The sequence below is a fragment of the Grampus griseus genome (assembly GCF_964374135.1).
Source record: "Grampus griseus genome assembly, chromosome: 19".
In the NCBI taxonomy this organism is placed as follows: Eukaryota; Metazoa; Chordata; class Mammalia; order Artiodactyla; family Delphinidae; genus Grampus; species Grampus griseus.
In genome coordinates, this window is record NC_139013.1 from 15,507,603 (window position 1) to 15,528,217 (window position 20,615).

Consider the following 20,615-nt stretch of genomic DNA (forward strand, 5'->3'; position numbering starts at 1 on the left):
TGGGTCGTGATCCCGGAGCGGCTGGGATTCTGGACTCTTGAGTCCCGGGGTGGTGGGGGCGTGGGGTGGGGTAAAGGACTGTTGATCCTGAATCCTAGGTCCCGGGGGTGAAAGCGCTGGGAGCCCCGACTCCTGCCTGGGTCCTGGGAGGAGGGGGCTGGGGACCCGGACTCCATGCTGTAGAAAAAGAGGCTGGATCGAGTCCTTGGGGGCGTTGTTTGAAATCAGCCAAGGTCTGGGTGGGCAAGGTCCGGAGCTTGGCCGCAGGAATGCACTCTGACCGTGACCCTGCCCCACCCTGGGATTTCCCGAGTCGCCACCCGGCCCGGGTCCCCGGGCTGAGCAGGAATTTCCCTTGTGCGGGGATTCCACGAGCGCCACGCTTGGCCACGCATCGCGTCTCGGAGCGGGACACCTGGGTCGCCGGGCGGAGAGGAAGAAGGAGATGGAAGATTCCCTTGCGTGAGCGACGTGACGTCAGTGCGTCGCGTCTGGGCGGTTTCCGAGTCCGCCCTCCGGCGCTTAACCCTTCCTGTGCTCGAGCGGGGCTCGGAAGGGTGAGGGCTGAGGGCCCGGCCTTCTTGCGTCGTGCGAACAAGGAGTCTGGAAACTGGGATTACCAGGGGAGTAGGCTAGAGGGCCCGGACTCCTGGGTCCTGAGGAAGGGTATGCGAGTCTCCCAGACTCCCGTGAGGTGGGGCTTGGACTTCTGGGTCTGAAGAGGGGGGCGAGGTCTGAACCTTTGGATTCCTAATGAGCTAGGGGGCTAGTGACTTCGTGGCTCCTCAGGGAGAGGGGCTGGGGACTCAGATGCCTCGTATCCCGAGGAAAAAGTATCAGGGCAGCTTCTAGGGCAGAGAGATATTGGGAACCTGGATGTGCGTCTCTGGGGAATGATGCCCGGCGACGCCCCGAATCCCTCAGAACTGGGAGATCTGGGGGTGGGGTGGGGTGGGATTTTTCACAGAAGTGTTAGGCAGAGGGAGGGGGGCTGCAGAGGGCGCCCTCCACCTCCTTCCTCAGTTTCCACGACGCTGGTGGAAAGTTGGGTCAGAGGGGAAAGTGCGGAGCAAAAGGAAGGAAACCGCGGAGGCGGCGCCGCACCCGAAATCTTAGATTGGCTTTGGAGTTCTCAGGCGGCATCAGTGTGCCAGTTTTTCCGCGCGGGAGGGCGAAGAGGGCGCTCAGATCCACTCCCCGGCGCACTTGGGTGACGTAAGGACCCCTGATAACTTCCCTCCCTCCTCACCCCGCAGTGAGCCGGAATGAGCGCAGCCACTGCCCATCACAGACGGTGAAGAAGCTCCTAGAAGAACAAAGGCGCCGCCAGCAGCAGCCTGACGCTGGTGGGCTACAGGTGAGGCCCATGAAGCGCTGTAAACTACAACTCCCGTGAGGCCATGTCCTGTTGGGCAAGGACTTGCTGCCTTGCTGGGCCCTCGGGGCTGAGGAGAGACGTAGTCCTGACTTAGATGCCCTGTAGGTGGGGAATGGATGCTGAGGAATCTGCCAGGTAAATTCACCCTTGTTTCTCTTTGCTTATGCCTCTACAGGGACAGTTCCTGGCTCCCCTGGCCCAGCCCCTGACCCCACCTGTGAATGAGGGTGAAGCTGGTAAGTCTGGAAACTCACCTGGTTCCCTCAGCTCCTAGCCCCAGCTTCCCTCAGGGACTCAAACATCCCAACTCTTAGAACTTTCAGGAACTTAGGAGTTAGACCCTCATTCTTGCTGAGACCCGCAGAGTAGAGCCAGATTCTCTGGAGCCCAGTAGTCTACGCACATAGTCCTTCAGGGGCCCAGGCTCCCAGCCTGGAATCTAGGCCCTCAACCCCTCAGTGTCCCAGGCATTTAGGTCCCATAAGTCCAAGCTTCCAGCCCCTTGGTGCCCCAGAAGTACTAGCTTTCAGTACCTTGTGACTTCCCTAACTCTGGTAACCAGGCCTGCCTCTGCTCCTCCTCTCACATGCAGGCCATACTCACTTCCCAGCACACCAGGAGACTGTGGGTTCTGGACTTGGCAGCCTGGCGCCCCCCATGGGCTTTCCAGACTGGGACCCCAACACGCATGCTGCCTACACGGACAGGCCCTACTCTTACCCTGCTTCTGCTGCTGAAGGTTTCCTGACTCCTGACTTCTACTCACACTCGGACCCAGGGCGGCCGTGTTCATTTCCCCTGGGGATGGAGGTGAGATACAGAATGGGAGGTGGGTGCTGAAGGGCTCCTAAGATTCCCAGTTGCCCTTATGCAGCATTCTGAGATGTCTGGGGTTGGATTAGGATCCCATTCCTCAGATGGGCAAAACTGAGGCCCAAAGGTCCAAGGTCACTTGGCGCAGGTGGGACGCCCAGCCACTCTGCCTGGCACTCTGTATGTGTATGTGTGTGTGGTAGAAAGAGGGAATTCTCAGCTGACTGGGTCTCCCCATCACCTGTACCCTTCAGGACCCCCTGGATACTCGGCCCTATGCAGAACCTCCCCTGCCACAGGCAGGATCCTGGAGAGGTTCTGGACTCCCTTCAGGACCCCCACAGTTGCCTCCTGTGGTCAACGGACCATCCCTGGATGCTGCCCGTGCTCACATGCTGGCTTTGGGGCCACAAAAGCTGCTGGCCCAGGATGAGGAGGGAGACACGTGAGTATAGGGGAATGGAGTCTGCAGGCTCTCCTGCTCAGCTGGGGTGCTGTGCTCATTGCTTCCTTCCACCTATCCTCAGGCTCCTGCACCTGTTTGCGGCTCGAGGGTTGCGCTGGGCCGCATACGCCGCAGCTGAGATGCTCCAAGCCTACAGACATCTGGACATTCGTGAGCATAAGGGCAAGGTGAGGGCTGAGGGCCTGGACTCCTGGATCTGAGGGCAGAGGGTCTGGAGGCCTGGATTCCCGGTTTTCAGAGGGGAGGGGGCTGGGGGCCCAGACTGACCTTTCCTGACTCCTGCAGACCCCTCTTCTGGTGGCTGCTGCTGCCAACCAGCCCCTGATTGTGGAGGATCTACTGAACCTGGGAGCGGAACCCAACGCCACTGACCATCAAGGGCGCTCTGTCTTACACGTGGCCGCTACATATGGGCTCCCAAGAGTTCTCTCGGTATGTTCACCTGGCAGCTGGGGTGAATGGGATGGACTGATTGCCTAGATCCTGGCTTTCAGGGCTAGGAGGCCTGGGGAGACCCTAATCCAGCTCTCTACCTCCTCCTCCTCCCAGGCTGTGATTAACTCAGGGGTTCGAGTTGACATCGAAGCCAGAGACTTCGAGGGTAAGTTGGGTGGTGGGCAGGGTGGGTGGGGCTGGTGGGGCTGGGTGGGGTCGGTGCTCCAGATGTAGAGTCTTCACTGTCTCTACTCTGCAGGCCTCACCCCTCTCCACACAGCCATCCTGGCCCTCAACGTTGCTATGCACCCCCCCGACCTATATCCCCCAGTACTGAGTACCCAGGCCCAGGACAGGCTGGCTTGCGTCAAGATGTTGCTGCACATGGGTGCTGATCATACCAGCCAGGTGAGCTGGGCAGTGGGCAGCTGGCCTCCAGGAGGGCACGCGGGATGGGGGCGCCTGGATATCCAGGGGCTCGAAACAAATTCTGACTTGCCTCTTCCCAGCTGTGTGACCTTGAACACGTGACTTCACTTCTCTGTGCGCCAGTTGTCAACTGGGAATAATATTACTGATCTTAACTTGTATTTACCAAGCACTTACTATTCATCAAACACTGTTTCATGGATTAGCTAATTGAATCCTCACAAACGCACTTTGATGTGTATACTATTATTACTTTCTCTCTTTCACTGATAAGGAAACTGAGGCTCAAGGACTTTGCCTTGTGAGTGTCAGAGAGGGGATTTGAGCCTAGGTGGCCTGACCCCAGAATCCAGCTGTGAATACATATAGTCTCCTCCTTCCTGACAGTGGCTCCTTCAAAGGCTGGCTGAGAGAATTAAACATTTACTCATTGTTTTGGATTTTTACATTTTAGTTCAAGAACTTTGAACATAGATAAAGTACAGAAAATAGTATAATGAACTCCATGTAGCCAACATAAATAACCAGCAACTCATAGCCAGTCCTTTCCCATCCACTTCTCCTGTATTATTTTTAAGCAAATCCAAGCTTATAGTTTTACCCATAAATATTTGTCTTTAGAAGACAAGAACTCTTGTTAACCTCAGTACCTTTATTCCACCTTTAAAAAAATTAACAGTCTCATAATATCAAATATCCTGTGTCCAAATTTTTATTTGGCTCTAAAGTGACATACATTTATTTTTTTCATTAAAAAAAAAAACGAAAAAAAAACTAGGATTCAAATAAAGCCCACACATTGCAGTGATACGTCCTTTTAAGCTCTTAATTTAGAGCTTCCCCTCCTTTAGAGTTTTCTCTTCATAATTTTTTTGATAGAGCCAGCTAGGTTGTTTTGCCCTATGTAAACCCAGAATTCTTTTTAAAATTGAAGAATAGTTGATTTACAGTGTTGTGTTAGTTTCTGGTGTACAGCAGAGTGATTCAGTTGTACACATATACACATATTCTTTTTCATATTCTTTTCCGTTATGGATTATTACAGGATATTGAATCTAGTTCCCTGTGCTATACAGTAAGACCTTGTTGTTTATCTGTTTTACATGTAGTAGTTTGTATCTGCTAATCCCAAACTCCTAATTTATCCTCCCCCATCCCCTTTCCCCTTTGGTAACCATAAGTTTATTTTCTATGTCTAAACACACAATTTTTAATGTTTATTATCATTACAAATTCTTTAAAGGCACATAGTAAAGTTTCATTGTGGAAAATGTCTTTACTTGCTTCAAAATATGAAGAGAGGGGCTTCCCTGGTGGCGCAGTGGTTGAGGGTCCGCCTGCCGATGCAGGGAACACGGGTTCGTGCCCCGGTCCGGGAGGATCCCATGTGCCGCGGAGCGGCTGGGCCTGTGAGCCATGGCCGCTGAGCCTGCGTGTCCGGAGCCTGTGCCCCGCAACGGGAGAGGCCACAACAGTGAGAGGCCCATGTACCGCAAAAAAAAAAAAAAAAAAGAGAGAGAGAACAGTTCAGTATGGAAGTAGGTACAGGCTTAGATAGGCCACTGATTAATGCTGCTCAGTTCCCATCTTTATAGATAAAATACAGTCCATGTGGGATGTGGGCGCATTTTACTGTGTTTAATAGAATGTGGGCTGGCCAGGGCAGCTGCTAGTCCAGAGAGCTCCTTTGGAGGAATAGAAAAGAAATCTTTTTCTCAAAGATACTTGGGCTGGAATATTATCTTAATAAATGTACCGTTCGGTGATGTGTGTGATCTGAACGGCACCCCCTTAAATCTGGTATTCCTGTAGAGTGCACAGCACGTACAACTGTATAAGGCACTCCTGGGTGCTTGAAAAAGAGAGACAGAGTGTCTAAAGGCTCTTGGGTTCCATGGGTGGAGGCTTGGGTGTGAGGACTGGCCTGACCTCTGTCGTTCCCCTCCTCACAGGAGATCAAGAGCAACAAGACAGTTCTGCACTTGGCTGTGCAGGCTGCCAACCCGACCCTGGTTCAGCTGCTGCTGGCGCTGCCACGGGGAGACCTGCGGGCCTTTGTCAACATGAAGGTAGGGGCCTAGGCTGGAATGTGCAGATTGGGTGAGACGTGGCAGAGAGCGGGCAGTGGGATGTTGGGAGTCCCACGGGCTGTGTCTGGGGAGGGGCTGCTGTGTGGGACGTGGACGGGGCACGTGTAGGGCCTAGAGGGGTGTGTGGAATGTGGCCCTGGAGGGGGCTTCTGGGGGATGTGAGGAGGGACATGTGGGACCTGGGTGTGACGGAATATGAAGTGCGCCGTCGAGGGCCCAGGCCAGCTGAGCCTGCGTCTTCAGCAGGCCCCCCCTCACCGTCCCCAGGCCCATGGGAACACAGCCCTCCACATGGCGGCCGCCCTGCCCCCTGGGCCGGCCCAGGAGGCCATTGTGCGGCGCCTGCTGGCAGCTGGGGCGGATCCAACGTTGCGCAACCTGGAGAACGAGCAGCCCGTCCACCTGCTACGGCCCGGGCTGGGCCCTGAGGGGGTGAGCACTGAGCCCACCCTGACTGCAGGGTGCACCCCCGACCCCAACATTCCTGACTGTAGAGGGTAACTGATAATGGTGACTCCTCCTGACCTCTACTTTCAACCCTGTATCCTGACCTCAAGGTGTGACCTCTGATCCCCAAGCATGACCTCCAGCCCCCTGACTTTTAGTCCTGACCTCAGAGTGGGACTTCTGACCCCCAAATGTGACTCTGGCCCCTTGCTTCTCCCCTTTGACTCCCAGTCCTCAATGCTAATCCCAAGGTGGGAACGCCCAGCCAGCAACACCTTTGCTCAGGAGCCTTGATTCATTGTGTGAACGAGCCTTCACCCCCAGCCCCGCATCTTGACTCAGAACCTCTGACCTTCAAACCCAACTGACCCTACTCACTTCTCTCTGACCCCCAACTTCACACCCCAACAGGGTGTGCCTGTTCTCCTTGCAACCTCTCAAGCTTCTCCCCCGTCTTGTCTTGTCCACAGCTCCGGCAGCTACTGAAGAGGAGCCGTGTGGCACCCCCAGGCCTGTCCTCTTAGGACTCAAACCCAGAACCTGGACTGATTTTCCAGTCCCCACCGTCCTGTGGGACAGCCAGCGTATGCTAATGTTGCAAATCCGTGATAATGTATGTGCATAATGTCCTGCCATCGGGGTCTTACATTAAAACCCCAAAATGGCTGTTGGTGGGTAAACAGTCCCCAATATTTGGGGTGGTGTGATACCCTTCCTCCACCCACAAGGAGCCCCCTTGATGATTTCTGTGAAATCGAGGCCCCTTGATTGTTTCTGTGAAACACACTGGACCCCCAACCCTTTCCCCACCAGGATCTTTTGGGGTCCAGATGTAACTCCCCTATATGGTACTTGGGGTACGCCAAAAGAGCTTCCAGTACCATCCTAGTAGAGCTCCTAAGATGACCCCTGACCTCCCCAGGACCCACCCCCTTCAGGTCCTTAACCCTGAGACATAGGAAGGACTCTCGATCATAGTCCCCTAGGTCCTACTGCTTTAAGTCAGAACACAACCAGGCCCCTGACCCAGACCTCAGTATTTCTAGTGAATCCCTCCCCTATCTGAAACTCTTGATTAAACTCAGTTTGGACTAGAACCGTTACTGTCTAATCTCTAATCATTGTGCAGGGAAGCGGCTGAGGAGCCGTGTTTGGGTGGATGTGTCTGGGTGGGGGGTTGTAGCAGACACGGCGGGTGCGAAGTCCATATCCTGTCCCCCTCACCCTGTCCACACCTGGTGGTCTAACTGCCAGGGCCGGCACGTGACTCTGCCTGTGGGCATTCTCAGACCACTGGTGCCCGCTTTGCCCTGGGTATGAGTGTGTCAAGACTTCCTGCCAGGAGGATCATGCCTCTTCCCGCTCCAGCAGCTCTCAACCAGTGACTGACTGAAGGGAGACGGTATGTAAATCCTCCAGGTCCCCTGCCTCCGTGGGGATAACTGGGAAGTGTGTGTTCCGCACGGGCTCTCCAAGCTCCCAGTGGAACGAAGCTCCGGTTCCCCACCATGGTTCTGGCTTGAGAACATACCCTTTCTTGGCAGTTTTCCCTTCTCTGGGTCCCTTCCTGCTCCCCTATCAAGGTTCTCCACTCCTTGCAGGTAATCTTGTCCTCAAATCCTTGCCTAAGCCTCTGCTTCCGGAGAAACCCAAACGAAAGACGGAAGACCTCCACAATGCCCCCTTGTACCTCTGTCCCACAGCCTCTGCTCTGTCCTCCGTCCCAGTCTCGTCACTCCAGAAAGCCCTCTGACGCACGGTAGCCCCCACTGCTTGGAGGCTCTCACGGATAACAAACCAAGCACACTTCAGGGCATATGCCAGTGTCTCTACCCCAAAACTTAAGGCTTAAAACAACCACCACGTCTGTTTTTTGCTAAGTTTATTTTGTTTATCTTTGGCTGCATAGGGTCTTCGTTGCTGAGCGCAGTCCTTCTCTAGTTGTGGCGAGTGGGGGCTACTCTTCATTGTGGTGCGCGGGCTTCTTTGTGGTGGCTTCTCTTTGTTGCGGAGCACAGGCTCTAGGCATGCAAGCTTTCGTAGTTGTGGCACCCGGGCTTCAGTAGTTGTGGCTCGTGGGCTCTAGAGCGCAGGCTCAGTAGTTGTGGCGCATGGGCTTAGTTGCTCCGCGGCCTGTGGGATCTTCCTGGACCAGGGCTCAAACACGTGTCCCCTGCATTGGCAGGCGGATTCTTAACCACTGCACCACCAGGGAAGTCCAGCACCACTTATTTTGTTCATGATTCTGCGATCTGGGCTGGGCTGAGCTGGGCAGTTCTGCTATCTTGCTTTGGTCTCACACATGGCTGCAGTCAGCTGGAGGCCCGATTGGCCTAGACAACAGCACTCACGTGTCTGATAGCTCAGCTGAGATGGCTGGAACTTCTGAGAGTGAGCCAAGCATCCCTCTCCCTGTGGTCCCTCCAGGAGGGTAGGAGGATCTCCTCACGCAGGAGCTCCAAGAGGGAATATTCCAAGAGAAAAAGCCCCTGCTTGCATCATGCCTGCTGATACCCCATTGGTCCAAGTCAGCCATGTGGCCAAGCCCAGAATCAGTGGGGAGGAAGGTACTGCACTAGAACAAGAATATTGGGAGGTGGAGTTACTGGTGGTGCCAGCACAAGTCTCCCACGTCAGCTGCCTCGGACCAGCATGAGTGTGCTCTTCTGTGTGTACTCACATAGGGGCAGCTGACCCACGGAAAATTCATAATAGTATGTTGTATTTCATTAATTCTAGGAAGAACTTAATTGGAATTCATCTTACAATCAGGTGGCATAGTTTAATGTCTCCGTAGTTTTCCTTGTGGTACATAAAATAATGGTATTTCTTCTTCTTATTATTTTTTTTGCGGTACGCGGGCCTCTCACTGTTGTGGCCTCTCCTGTTGCGGAGCACAGGCTCCGGACACGCAGGCTCACCGGCCATGGCTCATGAGCCCAGCCGCTCCGCGGCATGTGGGATCTTCCCGGACCGGGGCACGAACCCGTGTCCCCTGCATCGGCAGGCGGACTCTCAACCACTGCGCCACCAGGGAAGCCCGGTATTTCTTATTTTTGATGGCATCTTAGATTCTGTTGACGTATAAGATGTGTTTCCCGACATGTATCAGTGCGCACACACACACACACACACACCACTAACGTGATAACAAGTCTCTAGGAAACTTTGCTTTACTAAAAGAAGAATTAAATCGTATTCAGTGGGAAAAGAAGAGTGGTTTAGGGGCACAAGAGCATCAAATGAGCAATAGTAAAGTTATTTTTCCTGCTGGAATTTCAATAAAAACAGTGTTTTTGAACTAATTACTCTAAGTATTGCCATTAAAATGCACATATTATTAGGGAATCATGCACTGAGTGTATTGAGCAAAATGGCCTTTCATTTCCTATCCCACCTGCTTGGAGCTCCTTACCTATTGGTAGCCTGTTAACCACCCTTGGCTGTGAAAATACAAAGGCAGTTTTTCCCCTGCTTGTGGTGCTAGTTATAGATTTCTACTAGAATGGTCTGAGTCTACCTGATGGTAAAGCCGGTATCAGAATGATGTTGCAAACTGGGTTCTTAAGAAAGCTGTGGCATTGTATCCAACTTGCATCGTGCAGGCATCTTCCTCCCAATACCTACCACGTCTATATTTAATATACATGACCTATAATTCATGTATATATTATGTAGAGCTCATCACTGTGAGCTCATCGGTCCGTTGGAAGAATTAAAAATACGTGCTCCCTCCCTTAGCCATCTGTCAGAAAATTGTGCTCTCCTGATATTAGAACATGGCACACTACTGCTATCTGCTGGGAAGTTGTGGTAAAAATGCAAATCTACAATGTCTAGGAGATGAATGGTATCACTTAAAATTTTGCAGTGAGCAACCCAAACACCATATGGGACAGCCATGAATTATTAGGCAGGAGGGTAGCAAAATGGCCTAGAGTATGGGCACTGGAGCCAGGTTTCCTGGGTTGGATTCCTAGCTTCATTCCTTCCTAGATGGTGACCTTGGGAATGTGACATAACTTCTCTTTGCCTCCATTTCCTAATCTATAAATGAGAATAGTCATAGTACCTACTTCATGGGGTAGAAATAACGATTAAGCGTGCCAGTGCGTGAAAGCCTTGGAGCAGTTCCTGGCACAGGGTGCCGTATGAATGTTTGCTGTCATTTTAGAATTTATTCAACAAGTACTTGCGAAATGCCAGGCACAATTCTAATGTCCCAACAAATATCACTCCTTTTAATCCTCATAACAACCCTCTTGAGACAGGTAACAGTATATGTAGAGGGACAACTCTGACATGTCACAAAATGCAATGCACTTGCAGACATCACATAACCCTCTCTGGGACACATGGTTGGATTTCCACACTCCAAGGGGATTCTTATCACCTCCCCCAGAAGGGCTTAAGACTCAAGAATGGGAAGAGCAGTTCAAGATTCCCTGTCCCTCATCGAGTTCACAGGTTGGGGGTGGATGTTGTATGTGACTGTGTATGAGGGTGAGTGGGAGGCAGGGGAAACTTGCTAGAGCCCAGCCTCCTTGGAGTCCACCCTGGAACCCAGCTGATACAGGCTTAGAAGTGGCTGCCCATTCAGTACCACGGAAAGCTCCTGGGTGGGAGCCTAACCTAGATCTCTGGACCCCGCCCCTTCCCAAGGCCCCGCCCAGATTTAAAGATCTCTCCAACAGTTTAAAGAGGTGAAGGAGGTCTGGGCGGGCTTGCACACCAATGTCCAGAGCTGATTACACCCTGATTCCCCCACAGAGACGGAGGATGGCCTGGTGGGGAAGAGGACTTTATTGGGATATTAGTGGGGGACACGTGGGACGGTGAATTCAAGGGAACAACAGACAGTGGGACCAACTGGTGGCCACCTTAAGGAACAATACATAAATGTACAAAATAAATTAAAGTGAGGAGGTCCCAAGTGGGGAGGCAGCTGGGAATACCTGGGGATTTCTTAGGAATTCAATTTGGAATTGGACAGGGGAAATAAGAATTTCCAGCCCCCTCACAAAGGGTGTGAAATGACTTTTTCAAGACCCTTCTCCCAGGCTGGGAGCTGGGGTTCTGGGGCTCCAGGAAGAGGGAAGGTCTGGGCTCAGCCAAAGGGGTGAAGGGGGCTGGTTCAGGGTCGTTCCTCCAGGAAGCGGTAGGTGGGGTTCTCATAGCCGTGACGCTGCAGTTCACGCAGCTGCTGCTCCTCCAGGGTCAGCATGGGGTCCACCTGCAATAGGGGCAGGGGAGGCAGAGTGGGCCACAGGGGCCTGACCGCAGACCTCACAGCCACTCTACTCCCAGGCTCTGGAAGTCCTCCCCATTCCAGGTCTCTTTGCCTCTCACCTCCACCACTCCATGGCTGATAGCCCCGTAGGGTTTCTTCCTGCGCAAGAGCAGCATGGAGAGGATGATCAGGGAGCCACCACCCGCTCCCATGATCAGCAGACCAGACACAGCCTCTCGGGACATGCCTGTTCCAGCTGGTGCCTGCAGGGAGAGGAGATGGGGCCGGGGTCATCTTGGAGGCTCACCAGGGCCCTGTGTGGCTTTTGGAGTCACAGCCTAGCCACTGACCTCTGACCTCTTCCCCTAAGTACCCACAATATTCCTCCTCTTACCAGCTCATCTCTCTGAATCTCCGATGAGTGGAAAGGAAAACCCCTTGGAACAGACACATTCACCTGGGGGAGCAGGAGGTGTCAGGGACCCAGAAGTCTGGGCCCCTGCCTCCCCCTCCCCTGGGCCCCGAGAGGGCATCCCCCAGCCCTCTTCTTCCCTAGGACCCTGAAGTCCATGTCCTCAGTCCCTTCTTTCCTCTGAGGCCAAGGAACCCAAACCCCTAGCACCCTCCTCCTTCAGACCTAGGAGTCCAGGCCCCCTGGCCCATCCTCCCTCCGATGCCCGTGGGTCCGACCAACTTACCTTTCGTTCATACTGCTCCAGGGGGGACATCTTCTCTTTCTCAGAGGATGCAGCATCTTGTTCTGTGGACCCTACCCCCCAAATCCTATCTCATTCCTGAGAGTCCAGAATGGTGCTACTACCCCCCGCCTGAAGAGGGGGTCAGAAGGGGCACCAGACTCCACCCCAGGAGGCCTGGGGTTCCCCGTGTACGGGCCCTCTTCCATTCTGGGCTCAAGGACTCAGAGGGATTTGGTGGCTGGGGGCTACTCTGTGAGATACTCACCTTTTGGAAGGGCCATGGGGGTGTCTGCTGGCAGTCAGAGGAGGCAAGACAGGTGGAACAGTGAAGAGAGGAGAGCATCACCAAAGATAGTGTGGGGAAGCCCCCTCCCAGGGGCCGAGGATCCCACAGAGGCCTCTACAACCTCAGACATTCCTTCCCACCCTCTTCCACTCACTGTGGTGGCTTAGACACCCCCAGATTTTAGGGGATTAGAATTGAGGTTGGGGACCTGTACCCCAAAGTCTGGGATTATGTAGATTTGGGTTAACTCACCATCCTTGGAATCCAGGGGCTGCAGCCCACCCTTGTCCTCATTGCTGCCCCCCGGGGCAGGGACTTCCAATTCACTGGGGCCCAGGTGTTCAGAGTGGAGGAGTTCCTCTGAGGGGAACATGGAGAAAGGTGGTGAGGTTGTGATCACAGGGATCCACAAAACAAAAATGGGTGAATGGATGGCATCCTAACAATAGAGCGATCGGAGCGGGGAGCCATACGTGTGACCTGGGGAAGTGGAGCTGAGTGTTGGAGGATGGAGGTTGAAGTTCAAGAGAACAGCCTCCTTAAAGAGCAGGAGAATTAGGGTTTGGCATGGGACATCCAGGAGGAAGTCGCAGTAGATCTGGGGGTTACACTTTCTGGTATTCATGCTCTTGTGAAGGCCCTGCAGCTTGAATCTGGACTGGGTTTGTGACTTGCTTTAACCTACAGAAGGTGGGCCCAAGTCTTAAGAAGGCCTGGCAGTTTCCACTTGCACGGTATGGGGAGCCTGAACCACCATGTAGGAAGTCCAGCTCCCTTGTTGGACAGACCACGTGGAGGGGCTCCATGGAGAAGAGAGGCCCTGAGCCTACACAGAGAGGGAGAGAGGCTCATTTGTGCCAGAGTCCCAGCCCTTAGCTGACCTGCTAGCCAAATGTAGTGACATGCTTGACTACTGACAAGACCGGCAGAAGAAGCACCCAGCAGAGCCCAGAGCAGACGGCAGAATCATGAGCAATGAAAATGGTCGATTTAATACAGCTATAATACCTGGTCCATGCTGTCCTATGACCAGAAGATGAAGATTTCCTGTCCTCAGTGTGCATTTGAATTACTCAAAGAAGTTGTTAAATGCAAATTTTCCATCCATGTCTCAAAAGATTCTAATTCAATAGGTGTGGAGTGAGGTCCCTAAACTTGCATTTTTAACAAACTTTTCAAGTGATGCTAATGAAGGTCCTTGAAGGACTGTGGACCATTTAAATTTAAAGAAAGACTGGAATAAACCTTGGTTTTCCAAACTCAAAAAAAAAAAAAAAAGAAAGAAAGAAAGAAAAGAAAAGAAAGTGGTTGATTTAAGCCACTAAGTTTTGCAGTTTGTTACACAGGAATAGAGAGCTGAAATGGCAGGGGAGTCAAAGGCTGGGGGTCAGGACTGGGCACTCACGGATCTGGGGCCGCAGCTCCTGAGCCAGGCGGGGGTTCTGGTCAAGCAGCCCCAGGCTCTGATTCATCCTTTCCTCGATTACTTGAAGGTGAGTCTGCACCTGTGGGGGAGTGAGTACGAGGGATGAACTGAGCAGTGCAGGCTAGAGATGGGGAAACGGAGGCAGGGTGAAGGAGGAAGGTCAAGAGGGTCCAAGCAAAATTAGCACATACAATGGACCGGAAGTAGGGTACAAGGGCAGGAACTTGGCCATGGGAGGAAGGAAACTGGAGAAGGAGAAGTGGAATACAATGAAAAGGAAACGATGTACAGAAGACAGGCTGTGAGAGTCTTGGGAAAGAAAGTAAGGAAGAAGGAAAAGGAGTAGCTGCTAGGAAAGGTGGGGCACAGGAGACAAGGTAAGTATAGGGTACAAGGAATATGGTATAGAAGACGGTAAGTGGGTAGGAGGGGCAGAGAGTAGGGTCTGAGGAATAGGAAGTGAGGCTTGAGGAGGTTCTGAAGAAGGAAGAATTGGAGGGTCATATAGAAATGATGTGGTTCAAGGGCAAGACTTGGAGTTCAAGAGCACAGAATGGAGTATTCTGGGACAGGAAGAGGACATCCAAGAAACAGGAATTAGGATCTGAGGGCACAGAGCAAGGGTTCCAGGAAGAACAATTTGGGTTAGGGAAGAAGGAGAGTTGAGGGGCAGGAACAGGGTTCAAGGCACAGGAGGGGGATTCTAGGAAAGGAAGAATCCAAGGGACAAGAAGTGGGGTCGAGGGACAGAGAGTGGGAATTCAAGAAAGGGGTCAAAGGCACAGGGGTCGGGGAGGCAGCATTCCAGGGTCAAGAAGTAAGGATCTGAGGGACTGGAGTGGGTCCCAAGCACAGAAGGGGGAGGTTCCAGGGATAGGAAGGTCCAAGGGATAGAAAGAGGGTATGAGGGGCAAGAGAAGAGTTAGAGGGATGGGGTCCCAGAGGCCGGGGTCTGAGGGCTAGCTGAGAATTTGGGAGCTGGAAGAACCTGAGCACCTGGAGGCGCGTCTGCTGGGCCTTCTCGGGGTCCACAGCAGCCACGTGCTGGTAGTGCCTCAGCGTGTGCCTTTGCTCCTTCCGTTCTGCTCGCAGGTAGCGCCGCAGGGCCAGCAGGACGCGCTCTGGCTGTGGAAGCGATGAAGGCTGCCCAGGCCTGCCCCAGCCCTTTCCACCCCCTGCCCTCTGCCCCCACGGCTCCCGCACCTGAGGCGGATCCTCCTGCAGTGCCGCCAGGAAACCTTCCAAGGCAGCCCGGCGCTGGTCGTTGATAAGGGCAGTGACTCGGGTGGCATGGGTCTCCACCAGGCGCTGTCGCTCACCAGACACCTGCTCCTCCAGGGTCTGCAGAATGGACTGGAAGTGCTGGCGAGGGGGTGGGCACAGGGCCAGGAGAGGTGTAGTGGGGTGAAACCCGGGTCAAAGGCAGTCTGGAAGGGTAGGGCTATGGGGTCAAGTGGCGGGGGAGAGGGAGGCGTGCAGTGGATCTAGGCCTGGGCAGAGTCAACCTGGGGTGGGACTAGATGACAGGAGACTGACTGGTAGAGCTGGGGCTTCAGGGCCAGGTGGAGTGGGGGCAGGGCTAGGCCTGCTGGGAGCCCCGCTGAAGGTGTTCACTACATGGGTGGGAACAATCTAGGCACAGAGCTGGCCTGTGTCGAGATGAAAGGAGCCAAGTATTGTAGGAAAGGTAGGGCTCAGGCCTGGGCAGGACCCACTGGAGACAGGCTGTAACTAAATAAGACTGAGCTGGGTAGGAGCAAGAGTCAAGTAATGGGGCGCAGACAAGTGGGGTCTACACAGGGTAGGGCGGTACTAAAGTGAGGCTGAGAGAGGTGGGGCAGAGAGTCATGAGGCTGGGACTACTGAGGAGGGACTGAGTAAAAGGGAGATTACAGGGGCAGGATCAGAGTCAGGGAGCAGGGCCGAGCATCAAAGAGAGGCTGAGAAGGACCGGGCTGTGTCTGCAGGGGCCCAGCTTGGGAGAGGCCTCCAGAGCCAGCCCTCAGAGGCTAGGATCAAGTTAAGACAGGGCAAAACATGGCCAGTGGGAAGAGGAGGGAAGCAAAGTCGGGTTAGATGTAGGCCAAGAGGGGCCCGAGCCGAGTGTAAGGGTGGGGCCCGGAGAGGCCCGCGCAAGTAGGAAGGGGTGAAACTGGATGAGGCCAGACAAAGCCAGTGTGCCCCAGGGAGTGGACAGGCCTGAGCAGGACACCCTGGAGGCTGTCCTACCTCATTCAGGGCCTGTCTGTCGGCTTTAGGCAGGTTCTTGGACTGGTTGTCCGCCATGGCCCATTCACGCATCACCTGGGGACAAGGCGAGCTTCAGGATCCTAGAATCCACCCTGCTCTACCCACTGCATCTACCCCGCCCCCATCCTTCCTCAGAGTCTCCAGATCCCTTAAGTCCCTCTGCCTCTTGGATTCCCGAGAGGATTCAGAAAGAATTTAAAGTGGAAGAGTACCATGCATCAGAGTTTCCATAGAATCTGGTGGCATCTCAGTGGGATTCTAGGTGGGTCAGAGATCCCTGGTCATCTTAGGGGGGGTGTTGAGGACTGGGGGTTAATGGGGACTTGGGGACTCTTTAAAGATAGTCTCAATGTGTCCCTGAGGAATTTCCTGGTATTTAGGGAGCTCTGCGTTATGGGGGGTCCTGGGGCCCCCGGCACCATCACCTCGTTAATCTGACGCATCCTGCGCTCTTCCAGATCCATCTTGGCCCGCAGGAACCCCTCGTGCTCGCTGATTTCTCCAGGCATGCCAAAGTACACGTCCACACCATCCGTGGGCCTCGGGGTGGGAGTCACTGCAAGGCCAGGAACCAGGGAGTCAGCCAGAAGCCCAGCTCCAGGTCTCCTTCCCTTCCCAGAGAACTGCATTTCCTAGAGCGCACTGGAGACCCTCATGTGTTCACTTCAGCCATAGCTGCTGCCTGGCCTCATGCGAAATGTGGTTCTGAACTGGGCCTGTTCTTGTAAAGCTTAGGAATCCATTACACTATCCTCTAAGCTTTCCCCCCAGTAATCCTTCAGACCCGCCAAATGACTCCTCCACTTCTGGGCACCCCCAAACCACCCTCCCCCTTTGCATTCCTCACAGGCTGCCCCTTCCACCTCTACTTTATTCAAAGCCATTCCCATCCCTCCCATTTCCCCCAACAGGGCTTCTCCCCCACAGGTCCCTCCCAAAGAGGCCCCTATACCAAGGCTCCCTTAAATCATCCTCCCCCAAGGGTGGAGGGGACTGGAGGTGCAGAGCCTGCCTCACCTTTGCTGACCCCTGCAGGGGGATGGGAGCTTGAGGGTGGGACTCTTTCCTCCTCTTCTTCCTCCTCAGCCCGTGGGGGCTCCACAAAGTAATCATCTACTGGCTGTAGGAAGGATTCCTCCTCTTCCTCGTTCTCACCCCCCTCAACTCTGCCCCCGGGGGGCCACGACCGAGTGGAAGGATCCCTGAGGGAGCAGAAGACCCAAGGCAATGAGAACCTGGGCCCAGGCCCCCAGGCTTCCATCTCCTGCCTCAGGAGCCTTGGGTTGGGCATGGAGGCTTCCCTCCCACTCACCCAACTGCTGTCCCAGACGGGTTGGGGGTCACTGGAGGGGGGCAGCACACATACTCCACACCTCGGAACCGATCCGCGCCACAGGGCAAAAGCATGCCCGAGCCATGCAGGATGAGGCCCTGGGAGCTGCAGGCCTGTGGGAAGAGTGGGCCCAGATGCCAGGACTGTGGGGTAACAGAGGGTAGGGGGTAGCCTGGATGCCTGGGTCTTGGGGGCTGATGGGGCTGGGAGCCTGGATTCCTGGTTCTGTCCCATTGGGAAGAGAAGGCTGAGGCCCAGACTCTTGGGTTCTGGAGGAGGAGGGTGTTAGAGGACTGGATCCCTGGGTTCTGGGGGGCGGTGAGAATGAGTGGGCTGAGTCCTGACCTCCTGTGCCTCCTGACGCCTCCGGGTTGAACTCTCGCACTGGTCCATGCGCTCCTGGTGCAGGAACCGGCAGCCTTCAGGCACCAGCAGGGCCTCGCTCACAAATTCACCCTCTGGCAAATGGGGGTCATCGATGTGAGACACTGCCGCAGCCACTAGCCCTACCCTCCTCAGAATCCAGATGTCTTATCCTCATAGGCTTTTCTGTCCCACTCTGGACCCAGGCATCCATCTCCCTAATGTGAGCCTGAAACCAGGGCCAGAATCTCACCCCTCGGAGACGCCCCCCCCCCTCCTTCCGTTCCCCTCCCCCAGCCTGTGACTCACCCAGGCAGCGGAAAGGCACAACCTGGTGGTGGGGGTGGGCACAGCGGCCACCTCGGGCATCCCCGCACCACTGTTCCATGGGGATGGCCTGTGTCGCCTGTTCCACACGTGCAATCTGCAGCTCCGGGTACATCTGGGGGCACCGGGTGGGGGTGATCAACCCACGGCCCCGCCTGCGCTTCTGCACTGGCCATGTCCCTTTTCAAGACTCTAGTATTCATAAGGACCTCTCCTCCCTAGGCCCCGCTTCTCTGTAGAACAGGTCTTAGATATCTAAGCCCCTCAAGCCTGTTGGCCACGCCCCCTAGTACCTCTCCCTTAAGCCACGCCATCCTTAGGCTCCGCCCCTTTGCCTGTCCAGTTTCTTAACGAAGGTCCCTCCATTGCCCAAAAGCTCAATCCCTCTAAGCCCACCTCTCTTGTAGTCGCCTCTGCCCCTTCCCCCTATCAGGTTTATCTCCCCATAGATTCCTCCCTTCGTTAAGCCTCGGCTCTCTCTCTGGCCTCTCAGTAAGTATCCTTTCTTTGTGTTAGACCTGCTTTCATAGCCACGCCTCCTAGCTTTCCACTCTCCCATTGGGTTCCACCCCGTTCCCAGTCACGCCGGTCCAAAGGTCTTTTTGTCTTAGCCCCGCGTCTCCTTTGGTCACGTCCACCTACACCTGCTCTTTAAGGAGTCCACCACATTATTGCTAAACTCTGTCTCTTCACTGGACACTTTCCTCAGCGGGCCGTCTTTGCACGGTTCTTCCCCTTTCCTGACCTAGTTTCTCAGAAACAGGTCCTGTCCTATCCTAACTTCGCCTCTTTGTTGGCCACGTCCCCTAGTTTCCCATGCCTTCTTGGATCCCTCATCTCCCTGGACCTTGTCTTTGCACGACTAGCTTCTCACGCGCTACCCGGCCCCAAGCTGGATCCCCTTTCTTGCTGGCCACGCCCCTCCCAGTAGGTCCCGCCTACCTGTCTGCAGTACTCCAGCACGCGTTGCGGGTCCCGGAGACAGCGTCGTGAGAGCTGTGGGTCTGGTTCCCAGCGGCCGGTACGCAGGTCCCGGTGAAGCGTTGGGCGCCCGCATAGTCCAGCCACCTGAGCAGACCCTGGGGCCTGGGGGTGGGGACGGAGGGGTCAGCGAGGGCACGGGGGACGCGGGCATGTGACTCCCCTGGTCCTTTGCTCCCTAGGACGCAGATATTCACACCCCCAGCACCAGCCCCCTCCACCAAGCACCGCGCACCGCCTCCATAGACGGTCGGTTCCCCGGGAAACAGCTCCCACAGGGCGGGGGCGCCCCAGCTCTGCCGTTGCTATGGCGACCCGGGTCCCCCGGGATTCTCGCGGCCTTGTTGCCGCGGAGACAGGCTCCGCCCTCACCCCAGCTCAGCCGCACTAGAGCTGAAAGGGTTAAACGTGAATGGCGGGGGAGGAGGTCAGAACCCAGGCGTTCTGGCCCCTCCTCCCTCCATCCCTAGCTCATGCTCGCATTCTCGGGTGCAAAGACCACAAGGCCTGGTTTCAGGGCCCTGCAGGCCTGGACACCAAGTCCTTGAGGGATGGAGAGCTACATCCTGGGTTGGGGGGCGGTGGCTGGAGGCCTAGACTTCTGGGTCCTAGGAGCCTTGCGGGAGGCCTCATATGGGTCCAGAGGATGCAGGGGGCCCAGATTCCTGGCTGTAGGTGCCTTGCTGCCTGGTGGGTCCTGTTCAGGTGGGAAGGGTCTGGGGCTGAGTCACCTAGGTTGAGAGGGTCTGGGGGGGCTGGACTTCTGGGACCAGGAGTTCTGGAAAAGCCAGTTCCTACGCTGCGGGCTGGAGGGGACTGGGACGACAGATGATGAAGGAGATGGGGCCTGGACTTACGGTTTTCTGAATGCCTAGTGCAGTTAGCGGCGCCGGGGGGCCCGGCCACAGAGCTGGAAAGACTGCGCTTTCTGCTCTGGACCTGTCCGCATCGGGGTCCAGAGGCCCGATCCCGCCCCTTCCCCCATCCCCTTGGACCCGGCCGGGCCTCACCTCGGCAGCGCTGGGACTCCCACCGGCCAGGCTCCCGACGGCGAGCTGCGCGCGCAGAAGCAGCAGCAATAGTGGCAGCAACAGCGGCAGCGGGCCCAGACCGCGAGCGGCGGGGATGGCTGGTCCCATGTCCCGGCCCTCGCGCCCTCACGTCCCCAGCACTTCCGCCCGGCCCGGCCCGGCCCCAGCGGTGACAGGAGCTCCCAGCGCCACGGCCGCCGCCGCCTCCTCTTCCCGCCGCCCCCGGGCTGCGCCGGCGCCGCCAGCCCCGCCCCGCGCTGGCCCCGCCTTCCTGGCCAGGACAATAGCGTGGCAGCTCTGCGCACAGCGGAGAAGCTTGGAAACCCCGGGTGGGAACCTGCGCCAGGCCCCCGCCGCCTTGAGATTCTAGGCGTCCCACCCCATGCAAGCGCCTAGCCAGGAGTCTGGGTCACGGGTTTCCTGGTTGGGGATTTTGAGTTCTCCCTCAAGACTCTCACCACCAGTGTTCCCCTCCCTCGGATCCAGATAGTCACAAATCATCTCGCTTCTCCTCTAGGGATGCAAGCATTGGAGAGCGGCCCCCACCCCCAAATCGTCTCTTGAGGCCCCAGGAATACAGGTCTCCAAAGTTTCCCCAATCAAGAACATAGCACTTGGGCTTCCCCGGTGGC

At 55.4% G+C, this 20,615-nt stretch overlaps 2 protein-coding genes across 5 annotated transcripts; one reads left to right on the forward strand and one right to left on the reverse strand.

Annotated features, from left to right (window-relative positions):
- The first annotated feature begins 550 nt into the window (after positions 1–550).
- On the forward strand, positions 551–7,155 carry NFKBID (NFKB inhibitor delta). The gene is made up of 12 exons (XM_082676581.1): positions 551–627; positions 1,261–1,357; positions 1,554–1,614; positions 1,971–2,188; positions 2,446–2,636; positions 2,719–2,824; positions 2,943–3,089; positions 3,207–3,258; positions 3,352–3,500; positions 5,474–5,590; positions 5,879–6,043; positions 6,529–7,155. The coding sequence occupies exons 4-12, from the start codon at positions 2,036–2,038 to the stop codon at positions 6,580–6,582; spliced, it is 1,134 nt and encodes a 377-aa protein (XP_082532707.1). The 5' UTR covers positions 551–627; positions 1,261–1,357; positions 1,554–1,614; positions 1,971–2,035; the 3' UTR covers positions 6,583–7,155.
- A 3,697-nt stretch (positions 7,156–10,852) lies between these two features.
- On the reverse strand, positions 10,853–20,169 carry APLP1 (amyloid beta precursor like protein 1). 4 transcript variants are annotated; one of them, XM_082676927.1, is made up of 17 exons: positions 19,963–20,169; positions 18,914–19,057; positions 17,954–18,086; positions 17,627–17,739; positions 17,261–17,394; positions 16,966–17,150; positions 16,374–16,504; positions 15,928–16,002; positions 14,902–15,060; positions 14,695–14,823; positions 13,678–13,777; positions 12,525–12,632; positions 12,252–12,275; positions 11,987–12,057; positions 11,683–11,745; positions 11,408–11,551; positions 10,853–11,291 (listed from the first exon to the last, which is right to left on the reverse strand). In XM_082676927.1, the coding sequence occupies exons 1-17, from the start codon at positions 20,089–20,091 to the stop codon at positions 11,193–11,195; spliced, it is 1,941 nt and encodes a 646-aa protein (XP_082533053.1). In that variant the 5' UTR covers positions 20,092–20,169; the 3' UTR covers positions 10,853–11,192. The 4 variants fall into 4 exon arrangements, with proteins under 4 accessions (XP_082533053.1, XP_082533052.1, XP_082533054.1 ...); XM_082676926.1 differs by having other exon boundaries at positions 12,252–12,278; XM_082676928.1 differs by lacking the exon at positions 12,252–12,275.
- Between the last annotated feature and the right edge of the window lie 446 nt (positions 20,170–20,615).

What these genes read in the sequence shown, in the direction of transcription:
- NFKBID (XM_082676581.1), top strand. Translation starts at nt 2,036, where the DNA reads ATGGGCTTTCCAGACTGGGACCCCAACACGCATGCTGCCTACACGGAC. An exon ending in CGAAGCCAGAGACTTCGAGG is followed by an intron (nt 3,259 to 3,351) that starts GTAAGTTGGGTG and finishes TCTACTCTGCAG; the next exon opens with GCCTCACCCCTCTCCACACA. An exon ending in GTGCTGATCATACCAGCCAG is followed by an intron (nt 3,501 to 5,473) that starts GTGAGCTGGGCA and finishes CCCTCCTCACAG; the next exon opens with GAGATCAAGAGCAACAAGAC.
- APLP1 (XM_082676926.1), bottom strand. Translation starts at nt 20,091, where the DNA reads ATGGGACCAGCCATCCCCGCCGCTCGCGGTCTGGGCCCGCTGCCGCTG. An exon ending in GGAGTCCCAGCGCTGCCGAG is followed by an intron (nt 19,058 to 19,962) that starts GTGAGGCCCGGC and finishes CCCCACCCCCAG; the next exon opens with GCCCCAGGGTCTGCTCAGGT. An exon ending in CCGTCTGGGACAGCAGTTGG is followed by an intron (nt 17,151 to 17,260) that starts GTGAGTGGGAGG and finishes CTGCTCCCTCAG; the next exon opens with GGATCCTTCCACTCGGTCGT.